The sequence below is a fragment of the Pempheris klunzingeri genome, chromosome 20 (genome assembly GCF_042242105.1).
Source record: "Pempheris klunzingeri isolate RE-2024b chromosome 20, fPemKlu1.hap1, whole genome shotgun sequence".
In the NCBI taxonomy this organism is placed as follows: domain Eukaryota; kingdom Metazoa; phylum Chordata; class Actinopteri; order Acropomatiformes; family Pempheridae; genus Pempheris; species Pempheris klunzingeri.
The window spans coordinates 519,760-531,905 of record NC_092031.1 but is presented as its reverse complement, the minus strand read 5'-3'; the positions used below and the strand labels follow the sequence as shown (position 1 = coordinate 531,905).

At 45.9% G+C, this 12,146-nt stretch overlaps 1 protein-coding gene across 1 annotated transcript in view; it reads left to right on the top strand.

Moving 5' to 3' along the window:
* Positions 1-12,146, top strand: part of LOC139219461 (cGMP-dependent protein kinase 1-like) — a 40,909-nt gene extending 28,763 nt beyond the window's left edge. The window contains exons 9-19 of the mRNA XM_070851316.1: positions 273-347; positions 4,683-4,779; positions 5,642-5,781; positions 6,099-6,188; positions 6,570-6,711; positions 7,312-7,475; positions 7,556-7,678; positions 8,078-8,140; positions 8,325-8,391; positions 8,617-9,587; positions 9,628-12,146. Coding sequence (XP_070707417.1) covers positions 273-347; positions 4,683-4,779; positions 5,642-5,781; positions 6,099-6,188; positions 6,570-6,711; positions 7,312-7,475; positions 7,556-7,678; positions 8,078-8,140; positions 8,325-8,391; positions 8,617-8,715 — 1,060 coding nt within the window. The 3' untranslated portion in view covers positions 8,716-9,587; positions 9,628-12,146. The remainder of the gene's footprint in view (positions 1-272; positions 348-4,682; positions 4,780-5,641; positions 5,782-6,098; positions 6,189-6,569; positions 6,712-7,311; positions 7,476-7,555; positions 7,679-8,077; positions 8,141-8,324; positions 8,392-8,616; positions 9,588-9,627) is intronic.

Sequence of the window (12,146 nt, the reverse complement as noted above, 5' to 3'; positions counted from 1 at the left end):
AATATCTTCATTAATGGTTGTTGGATACATGATCATTATTGTCAGTGAGTGAATATCAGTTTGTCTGTGATGATGTCAGGTGACGTCAGGTGACGTCAGGTGACGTCAGGTGATGTCAGGTGATGTCAGGTGATGTCAGGTGATGTCAGGTGACGTCAGGTGATGTCAGGTGATGTCAGGTTTGTATTTATGTGGATTATTTCTGAACTACCGTCTCTGAATAATCTGTCCAGTCCTGCGTGCTGATTGGCTCTCGCCTTCTTCCTCCTCAGCTCGTTCAAGCATCTGATTGGTGGACTGGACGACGTGTCGAACAAAGGCTACGACGATGCTGAAGCCAAAGCCAAGTAGGTATTTATACTGTGTACTAGTGGTACTTTTACTGTGGGAACACAGTATTTATACTGTGTACTAGTGGTACTTTTACTGTGGGAACACAGTATTTATACTGTGTACTAGTAGTAGTTTTACTGTGGGAACACAGTATTTATACTGTGTACTAGTGGTACTTTTACTGTGGGAACACAGTATTTATACTGTGTACTAGTAGTACTTTTACTGTGGGAACACAGTATTTATACTGTGTACTAGTGGTACTTTTACTGTGGGAACACAGTATTTATACTTTGTACTAGTGGTACTTTTACTGTGGGAACACAGTATTTATACTGTGTACTAGTGGTACTTTTACTGTGGGAACACAGTATTTATACTGTGTACTAGTGGTACTTTTACTGTGGGAACACAGTATTTATACTGTGTACTAGTGGTACTTTTACTGTGGGAACACAGTATTTATACTGTGTACTAGTGGTACTTTTACTGTGGGAACACAGTATTTATACTGTGTACTAGTGGTACTTTTACTGTGGGAACACAGTATTTATACTGTGTACTAGTGGTACTTTTACTGTGGGAACACAGTATTTATACTGCGTACTAGTGGTACTTTTACTGTGGGAACACAGTATTTATACTGCGTACTAGTGGTACTTTTACTGTGGGAACACAGTATTTATACTGCGCACTTAAAAGCCTTTAATTTTCTCAAAAAACGTCAGTGCGCCTTATATATGGATCAATTGGTTAATTGGTTGATCCATACTGGTTGTACACGGCCCCAAAATGGCACCTTCCAAGAGACACGCTTACGACGCAGAGTTCCAGCTCAAGGCTATCGGTCACACAGTAGAATATGGGAACAGAGCAGCAGCGAGAGAATTCAACATTAATGAATCAATGGTACGGAAGTGGAGGAAGCAAGAAGATGACCTGCGCCAAGTTAAGAAAACTAAAGAGAGTTTCTTAGGGAACAAAGCCAGATGGCCACAGCTAGAGGACAAACTCCAACAGTGGGTTGTTGAACAGAGAGCAGCAAGTAGAAGCGTCTCTACAGTCACTGTTCGAATGAAGGCAACAGCACGGGACATGAACATGGATGAATTTCGAGGGGTCCTTCTTGGTGCTTTGGTTTCATGAAGAGACGTAATCTCTCCATCCGCACACAAACTACCGTCTCACAGCAACTGCCAAAAGATTACCAAGAAAAGCTGGTCACTTTCCGCGCATACTGCAAAAAGAAGATCACTGAAAAGAAGATCCGGCCAGAGCACATCACCAACATGGACGAGGTTCCACTCACCTTTGATATTCCCGTGAACCGCACTGGGACCAGTACGGTGTCTGTCCGCACCACAGGGAATGAGAAGTCATCCTTCACTGTAGTTCTCTAATGGCCAGAAACTTCCACCCATGGTTATTTTCAAGAGGAAGACTTTGCCAAAAGAAAACTTTCCAGCCGGCGTCGTCATCAAAGCTAACCCGAAGGGATGGATGGATGAGGAAAAGATGAGTGAGTGGCTGAGAGAAATTTACGTGAGGAGACCGGGTGGCTTTTTCCACACAGCTCCGTCCCCATTGGTCTACGACTCCATGTGCCCATATCACCGATGCTGTCAAAAAACAAGTGAAGCCAACTAATTCGGAGCTTGCCGTCATTCCGGGTGGATTAACTAAAGAACTCCAGCCGCTAGATATTGGTGTCAACAGGCCTTCAAAGCTAGACTGGATGACAGAAGGCGAACACACGTTCACCTAGACGGGGAGACAGCGCCGGGCGAGTTACGCCACTATCTGCCAGTGGATTGTGGATCCTGGGCTGATATATCAGTCTCAACTGTGGTCCGAGCTTTCACGAAGGGAGGAATAATCTGTGAACTCCCAGGCAGCAGCAGCGACACTGACTCGGATAATGACGAGAGGGAGCCGGCAGGTTGGATGCTGTACTCACCCAACTGTTCAATTCGGACACTGAAGAAGAAGAATTCGAGGGATTCGTGGACGAGGATTGAACTGAAAAAGTGACCTTTACGTGTTTTATGTAACTGAACAATGTTGAGTTATGCACTGACGTTTGATTTAGTGGTATCAGACTGTTTCTTTTACTACGTGTTTACTGAACCAGGGAAAAGTCAGCAGGCTGGGAGATATTGTTTAATATAAAGTTGTCAGAACGCTTAATAAAGTTTGACTGTATCTGACTGTTTTGTTTTTAGCACAGCTCCATCTAGTGGAAGCACAAACCTTTTACTGTGGGAACACAGTATTTATACTGTGTACTAGTGGTACTTTTACTGTGGGAACACACACTCAGTGTAACACTACACGTTGTGTCTTGTATCAGGTGATTGTTGGTCATGTGACTGAATGAAGTCATCTCCTCTTATGGTATAGATTCAATACAACACACACACACACACACACACACACAGGTGTGTACCATGTACCATGACCTCTGTCTCTCTCTCTCTCCCTCCCTGTCTCTCTCTCTGTCTCTCTCTCTCTCTCTCTCCCTGTCTCTCTCCCTCTCTCTCTCCCTGTCTCTCTCCCTGTCTCTCTCTCTCTCTCTCTCCCTGTCTCTCTCCCTCTCTCTCTCCCTGTCTCTCTCTCTCCCTGTCTCTCTCTCTCCCTGTCTCTCTCTCTCTCCCTGTCTCTCCCTGTCTCTCCCTCTCTCTCTCCCTGTCTCTCTCCCTCCCTGTCTCTCTCTCTGGCTGAAGGTTGTGAGCGCCACAGTTCATCTCTATTTTTAGAGTGTTTATGTGTCAGCAGCTCCTGTTCCTGAACAAACCTGATCCCACAGCGCTGGCTTCCAGGAAATAGTCCGGCCCCTGTTTGGACACTCACACACGCTCGCTGTGTTTTATCAGCTGTGAGTGTTTTCAGCGCCCCCTGTAGGACGTTTAGGGTCCAAAACTATCTGATCAGGTTTGGAAAAGATGACGGTTTGAGTTAAAGTATGAACTTCAGTTACGTAACGCACACGACATGAATGTTAAAGTGTGAGCTGATATTATGACGCAGTAGCAGGTTGGTTAGGTTTGGAAAAGATGAAGGTTTGGTGTTTGTTTGGTGTTTTGTTAGTTTGATCTGAGCGGCGTCTTGAGATAACGCTGTTATGATTTGGTGCTATATAAGTAAAGATAGATTGGTTGGTTGGTTGGTTGGTTGATCGATCTGACTCGTCAGAGCTCAAACTGAGGCTCCTGCAGAGGAGAAGCTCTTCACATCCTGGTGAATCTTTGGTGTCCTCTGGTTTTGAGGTCAGGACGGTCAGTGCTGGACCCCCCCCACTCAGTGCTGGACCCCCCCCCCCCCCCACTCAGTGCTGGACCCCCCCAGTCAGTGTGTTTAATGACTGAGCTGCGTTTACTGGGTGAACCTCTGAGCAATGTTTCCAGGGGCTAAAAATACCAGCAGCAGCGGCGTCGGCGTCCTGCCATGCTGGCCGTCCTCTCAGGCTGCTATTACAGCCTGCAGGACTCAGCCAGCAGGACTCAGCCAGCAGGACTCAGCCAGCAGGACGTGGGCGATGTTTTGACCAAAAGGTCGAACCCTCGGAGGCTGTAACCAGTCGTAGTTCCAGTTCGATCGTGCTCAGTTGGACTTTGCAGTCAGACGCAAACACAAACTTCTCCGGAGATCAAACAAAAAGCTCCAAAGTCCGTCCAGAGTTCTGGATTCTGACTGCGCCCCCCTCCGTTCAGGACCAGCCTCGTTCGTGGGTTCATTGCGCTCAGAGCTGGAGGATCTGGCCACCTCACCGCACCGCCGCTCCCACCAGACCAGAACCTGGTCCCTGCACCGCCGCCGTCGGCCCGGCTCTCACCATGTAGGCTGGACGTGGAGCTCTTCCTTCGAGGCGGCTCTCTTACGGACGCTGTGCCGCACGTTCTCGTGAGCGGGAAACGAGTTTGGGTTCGAGGTCGATTCGTTTGTTTGCACCGTTTGTAGTTTTGTTTTTGACCAAGAGACGTCGTTCCAGCGTTTGAGGGAACTGGACGACTTTTGTCTGCAGAATAAAGAACAGATAAGGTTTCAGTGCTGGTGGACTAGATAACGTGTGGAGATGAGGGAGCTGCTTCCCGTCCCGTTGAGGCAGCAGAGACGGCGGCTCACCAGCCTCCCTGCTCCCCCCTCCTCCTTCCCCATCACCTCCTTCTCCATCCACACCTCCAAGAAGTTCCCGTTCTTCCACGTGGTCAAATGCTGCAGGTACACAACCGTTATTCAGGAACGCTGGAGGGTTTTTAGGTCCAGACGCTCCTGCTCTGCTTCTCTGATCTGAATGTCAAAGTTATTTTTCCTGCGTTCAGTGAAGGCATCCCTGTGTTTCGTGCTTCCAGGTACGAGGCGGAGAACACCTTCTTCTCCAGCCTGAAGCTGACCGACTTCAACATCATCGACACGCTGGGAGTCGGCGGCTTCGGACGTGTCGAGCTGGTACGACCCGATCCCACGAGAGTCAGCGGACTGATCTGAGATCTGAGATACTCGCAGGATTTAAGGTTTCCCCCCAACGTGGGGCCAGAAAACATCAGAGAACCAGATTCTGATTGAGTGTGTGTGTGTGTGTGTGTGTGTGTGTGTGTGTGTGTGTGTGTGAGTGTGTGAGTGTGTGTGAGTGTGTGTGAGTGTGAGTGTGTGTGTGTGTGTGTGTGTGTGTGTGTGTGTGTGAGTGTGTGAGTGTGTGAGTGTGTGAGTGTGTGAGTGTGTGAGTGTGTGAGTGTGAGTGCAGCTGTTTGCAGTAACTTTCCAGTGAGGTGTCGCTGCTGTAACTGGAGAGTCGTCATGTGTTTGGCTCCTGAAGCCAAACTGAAGGAATTAAATTCCTTAACGAGTCTCTCAGATCTTAATGTCTTCACCAGCTGATTTATATTTGGTTTATTAGTGTGTATTGACCCCCCCACGCTGTGTCCACGAGGTGTGAGAAGGGTGAAGCGGGGGTGGGGGGCAGGAGGCGGGGCCCGAGGGTACTGGAGGTCGGAGGGGAAGCCCTCCAGAGGGTTTGCCCATAAACAGGAAGGACTCCCCGCTCAGGGTCTCCCATCATCCCCCTGGACATATTTTTAGCCGATGAGTCGGAGTGAAACTCTGCTCCGAGGAAAAAGCCGACCTCTGACCTCCAGACCGTCCGAACACCACTCTGGTGACGCAGGAGCATCGTTTCTGTCAGCAGGTTCCCTGTTTGCTGCCTCTGTCTCCAGGACGCCTCTTTACCAAACGTTAGAAGTGAAAGTGAAGAGATATATACTGAGAGTGTGTGTGTGTGTGTGTGTGTGTGTGTGTGTGTGTGTGTGTTCAGGTGCAGCTGAAGAACGAGGAAGCGAAGACATTCGCCATGAAGATCCTGAAGAAACGTCACATCGTCGACACGAGGCAGCAGGAACACATCCGATCAGAGAAACACATCATGACCGAGGCACACTCCGACTTCATCGTCAGGTCAGCAGAACACCACCACCATCATCATCATCATCATCATCATCATCATCATCATCATCATTATTATCACCATCATCACGACAGCTGAAGTTATTTTATTTTGAAAGAATTAAAACATCAAACTCATCTGCAGCAGCTTCATAATTTAAAATGAGCCTCATGTTTTATTAGTTTGAAAGTAAAGTGACGGATGGACGCTGTTATGAATTGGTGCAGTATAAATATAGATTGATTGATTGATTGACTGATGGATGAACAGATGAACAGATGGATGGATGTGGGCGGTGGTGACCTCCTGCTGTCCCGTCTGTGTTCAGGTTGTACCGGACGTTTAAGGACAGTAAATATCTGTACATGCTGATGGAGGCCTGTCTGGGGGGAGAGGTGTGGACGATCCTCAGAGACAGGTAACACCGCAGACAGGTAACACCGCAGACAGGTAACACCTTCAGTCCATCAAACAAATACACGAAGGATTAAAACTTCTGACCTGCTTATTTTTGACCATAAAAACATCACAGGTGACCCAACAGCAGGTTTATCAACATTCTGACATTTATTTCTCAGTTTCAGTCATTTTTCAAGCAAAAACTCAACTTTTTGCTGCTCAAATGTGAAGATTTCAGTTTTATATGGTCATAAACGGAATCTCTTTGGCTTTTCGACTGTTGGTCGCACTGAAGATGTCACATTGGGCTCTGGGACGTTAATCAACACATTTAAATAAGTGTCAGTTCAATAAACCTTAAATCAAAATGGCCGTCAGCAATTTCTTTTAACTGTTTCAGGGGTTCGTTTGAAGATTCGACCACCAGGTTCTACACGGCCTGCGTGGTCGAAGCCTTCGCCTACCTGCACGCCAAAGGCATCATATACCGAGACCTGAAGCCTGAAAACCTCATACTGGACAGCCGGGGCTACGCCAAGCTGGTAAATCTTTATTTCTTCTCAAAATACACATTACATGTTTACATTTTACAAGCTTCTGCTCTCTTAGTGGAACTGAACACCACGATCGGTCCTCTGGATGTCGATTAAGTCACTGACGGGACATAAGCGGCGCTATGAGGACGACTTTCTTAGGATACACAGGACGACGTTTTTCAGCCAAGGCTCAAAATATGTCCTAAAACTAAAGGAGGATGAAAGTCAGTGCGCCGTCCGGATGATTTTAAGATGGTGTTTAAGGTTAAATTAAAGCGCAACACACCCAACGTTCATTAACATCAACAATGTGCAACCAAGTCCTGAAATCTTGACTTGGAACCCTCTTCAGGACAGGATTAGGAAATAAATCAGGATTCAGTCAGTCAGTCAGTCAGTCCTGTCAGCTTCACTGCAGCAAATCACATCTGCCTGAACATAATACTATGTTTGTTTAGGCTGTAAGTGAAGTCACTAGTGAAAAGAAGATTGACGACAATATGGCGACATGTTGTGTTTGAAGCCGAGGCAGAAGGTGGTGATACTTCCCACTGACTCCCACTCACCTCTGAAAACCTGTGAAATTTGTTATTTGGTCTTTTCCAGGTGGACTTTGGTTTTGCCAAGAAGATCGGTGTGTGTAAAAAGACGTGGACGTTCTGCGGGACGCCAGAGTACGTCGCTCCTGAGATCATCCTCAACAAGGGTCACGACGTCTCGGCAGACTACTGGTCTCTGGGCATCCTGATGTACGAGCTGCTGACCGGCAGGTGAGGACGCTAACGGAGGAGACGGTAGAGTTCAGTAGAGTCAAACTTCAGCGACCTACAGTGTCTCTATGCGTCTCCAGTCCTCCATTTTCAGGTCCAGATCCGATGAAAACCTACAACATCATCCTGAGAGGCATCGACATGATCGAGTTCCCCAAAAAGATCACCAAGAACGCCGCCAATCTCATCAAGAAGCTCTGCAGGTAGGGGGCGCTGTGTGCCAGGCCTGGGGGCTGGCTGCACCACCTGGTCTTCAGCTAAGTCGGTTTTAACTTGGCGTCTGTGCTGCTCTACAGCTCTGTTCATTTATATATTTCACTGTCCATGAAATGTCCCTTTCTTTCGCTCTGATCCTCCATATGACACAAATCAGAAATTATCAGCAACTAAATCAGGCAGACGGCAGGAGACCGTCAACAATGTATCCTAGCAACACTCGCTGCTAGCCAACAGCCATCATAGCCACTTAAACTCCATCCTAAAGACCGACTCAACAGTCAGGACCAGGACTAGTAGAGACCGGCTGGCGCACCTGAAACCCTGAACTGTCAGAATTCACTGTTTTCATCTCCAAAATAAACCGGCACTGTTTCTGTCGACAGAGATAATCCCTCAGAGAGACTTGGAAACCTGAAAAACGGAGTCAAAGACATCCAGAAGCACAAGTGAGTGAGTTGATCGGAGGCCGACATCGACTGTCACAACCAAAATACACAAAAGTTTGGAACTTTTGTTGTAAAGTTTAGTGGGAAATAGTCCAAGTTCAACTTATAGCTCTCACCTGTCCGTCAGTTTTCAGTTCAGTGTGCGTCTAAATACACAATGAAACTAACGTGTTTCTCTGCTCAGGTGGTTTGAAGGATTTAACTGGGAGGGGCTGAGGAAGGGAACTCTGACGCCGCCCATCACACCAGACGTGAGTTGATATAAACCTTAGAACCAAACTCATGTTAGACCCCTGATCGACTGAGGCACTGTAAATGTACAGAAACATCACAACAGCCAACACATTTATGCAACAAATGTCCCTAAACTAGACTAAACGTGCCCTGCAGAGTATCTAGGAAATCCAAGGGGACTAAACTTGCTTCCTTCAGTCTGCAGGTGTTGAAGATATCTGACTCGATGTTGTTCTGTCCAGGTTTCCTCTCTGACCGACACCAGTAACTTCGACAGTTTCCCTGAAGACACAGACGAGCCGCCGCCGGATGACAACTCTGGCTGGGATTACGACTTTTAGTCCAGTTTGCAGTCACGGCTGGTGGTGACGTCCAAATCTCAGAAGAAGATGACTTCTCACCGGAGCACCTTACTTTGCCTTTGTTGTTTGTGAGCATGGCCAGACCCTGCGGGAATCAAACCCCCAATGCTCTGTAGCCACATTGTGTACCCAAACGATTTGAGTACTGGTTTTTGAGGCTGGAGGCCTCTCGCTGGTCAAACAAGCTCCCTCTGACTGGAAGAACCCTGAGCTGCCACCTGACAGTTTGAAGATGAGGTGGTTCAAGAATAAGACAAACCACCAACAGTTTGTCCCTGTTTCCAAGACCAGAGCCACTTGTTTGTCAAGTCTCTGAGAGCAGAATAGATGTCCTTGAAATTTCAGGGTGCTGTATCCCTGGTCCAAAGGGGTACGAGCATGTTCCTGACTTTTACAACCTGGGAGATTCATCCCAGCTCCTCCAGATTTTACAGCGCTGTACGAACTGTGGAGCATAATCACTCCATCCACAAAAATGTGCACCTAGGGCAGAAAAGACATTTTTATAATGCCATGGAGTGTTTCTTTGAACCCGGAAAAGTCCTGATTCTTTGTTTCGCTACTGCTACACTTTGGGTATGTTCAATTATCAACAGTCAGAGACACAGTGTGGGTCTTGATTTATGTCCCATATGTTGCTACAAGCCTTTATGTCCCACATATTGCTGCAAAACAACTGTTTATCAAGCCTTTAAGAGCGGGAAATCAGACCTAAAAATCTTAGAGTAACACATATGTGATCTTCCCTTTTGCCAAAACAGGTACAAGCATGTTCTTAACAAAAATGTGCCAATGATGCTGCTTAGGAGTGACTTCAAGAAAATATGAACCCAGAACAACCTTGATTTCTTGTCTGGCTGCAGCTGATCTTTGGGTATTTTCAGCCCTCAGCAGATCGGTCACATGGTGCAGGCCTTGCTTTATGTCCCATACATTGCTGCAACATTTAGAGATAGCTTGGACGTCGACGGCCAGCAACCTGCTGCTTAAACCCGTCAGTGAAGCCACCGGCAGCTGAAGATCGTAAATCTAAACGGTGTCATGGGAACATTTTGTCTCCATGTGCTTCCCTGAGAAACAAAAGGAGGCTGGACGATCAAACCGGCTCATTGAGAGGCCCTGCGTCAGCATCCAGGTTTAATACCCTTAATGTTTTTTTGTGTGTAATCAAAATAGACATACAGCAAATGAGAGGGTAGGTCTTGGTGTCTGAGAGGACCCCCCGAGACGGTTACCAGAGCCGACATGGTTTTCCTGTTTCCAGAAGGTGACCAAGGGTCCGAACTGTCCGCTCAGATACCTCCTAATGGCATCATAGACACCGTGGCCCAGTTTTTCAGCAGCCAATGGAAAGCCTCTACTCCTGTCAAGTGTCCTTGATCACTGGCTGACACTTGACCTTTGACCCCTCAGAGGGGGATCGTACTGCTACTGCCTGCCTTGTGACATCTGGTGTTTTGTGTTTTGTGGTGTTCTGGAGTTCTTAGGAGCTTTTCTAACCCTATGAACCCAGCAGGCTGGACGAGTGACGGCAAACCGCCTGGAGGAAAAATGAACTCAGACAAACTTCAAGGTCACCGCGATGCCTTCACTTCTTCCATTTTCAGGAACTTAAAATCCAAAGACGGAAGGACGAGAGTAGCAGCTGTACTCCTCCTCTGTGGATGACGAGCGGTGATACGAACATTTCTACCTTTAAACTTTCCTTTCGATCGTTCTTTACCTTGTGAATCTTTGCATGAGAACAGATATTTTGTACATATTTCCAAGACTTCCTACATATTTTTGCACACACCCACAAACACTCCACTCTTACATGCACGACTTGGTTGAGTTTCTCATTGGCTGATTGGTTGAAGGAGTTTCAAATTGGAGCGACTTTCAGGATTGTTTCTGTTTGGTGTCCAAGGCTCATAATATGCTTGCTTTTTAATAACCTGGTTCCAGACGTCCGACTCACCACCCACAGCTCTGGTGTTGTGTTCACTGACTGTTGGTTCCCTTGTTGTAAACAAAGCCCCAAACTAATCAGAGCTTTGTGGGCAGGATTTAGAATAAAGACGTCATCTTCCTGTGCTTGAATGAGCAAAGTGGCCACAAAATCTTCCCTGAGCAACAGCAGAATGTCCTTCTGCAGAATCATGTTGGGAAATATGTTTTTTGTTAGTTTTTGCCAACATATTCGTCCAATCGCCAAACCAACCCAACGAAGGAGCGCAGGTTAAAACTATATCTGCGCTCTAAAACAGACTGAACAAGACTGGAAACCTTCTTACAGTAACCGGACATTTAGAGACGTTGGGTTGACGGAGACCTTCGAGGTTCGTATTTCTTCCACAGAGTTTAACCATAAAAGAGAGATTCATTATTTATTTGTATTTATATTTTGTGGCCTTTTGTAAAAGCAGCTGATTGTTGTCTCACTTTGTTTCGGCAGCCTGAGTTTGTTGTGATATTTTTGTAAAGCTGATCAGTGTGACGTACGTGAGCTCTGCATGAAAACACTGGAAACTTTAACCGGACTTTAAAGGGACAGTTCAACACTTTAGGACAAAGTCGTGTTCTTAGATGCAGAGTCAGGGTGTGGTTAGCCTAGCTTAGCATAAAGACTGGAAGCGTGGGAGCTGTTTCTTAGCCAGAGTGAGGAACTGTGTCCTTGTTGAAGTCATATCTTAATTTAGTCCACAGTGATGATTTTAACTTTTACCAGTGAAAAACACAATCAGAGCAAAACGCGATTAAAACAACATGTTCGGACCAGAAGAAGAAATATTAATGTTCTGTTTAATCTTGGTGATGAAACTTTGTGGTTATGAGTTTGTGTGATGAAGCTTGAATCTCACTGGTTTATTTGTATATACTGGGAATATAGCGCTGTATGACGTTTGTAGATTATTATTATTAATATTATTATCAGTATTATTAATATTATTATCAGTATTATTATTATTATTATCAGTATTATTATTATTATTATCAGTATTATTAATATTATTATCAGTATTATTATTATTATTATTATCAGTATTATTGCAGTATTATGGGAGCTGAGGAAACCTTCCTGCTCTGTCTCAGCTTTATGGGAACGACTGTTAAACGTAAAACAAAACACAAACTTTGTCGCCAAAGCAGTTTGATCTGTTTAAAGAATAAAATAGAATAAAGAACAGCTGGGCTTTGTTTCTTCTTTCATATAGTTTGAAGCACGGCGGCAGTCAGGTCAAGACAAGCTGGTTGTTTTTAAAGTTCAGTTTTATTATGGCTGAAGAATGATTGATCCATTACAAGTCAATTATTGTTCATTATGAGCATCAAAATCTACTTTAAGTAGCAAAAATGCTCGATATACAGACGGATCCCTGCTGGAGTTTTATTATTGGGTCATTATTACTGATGAATTATTATTTAAA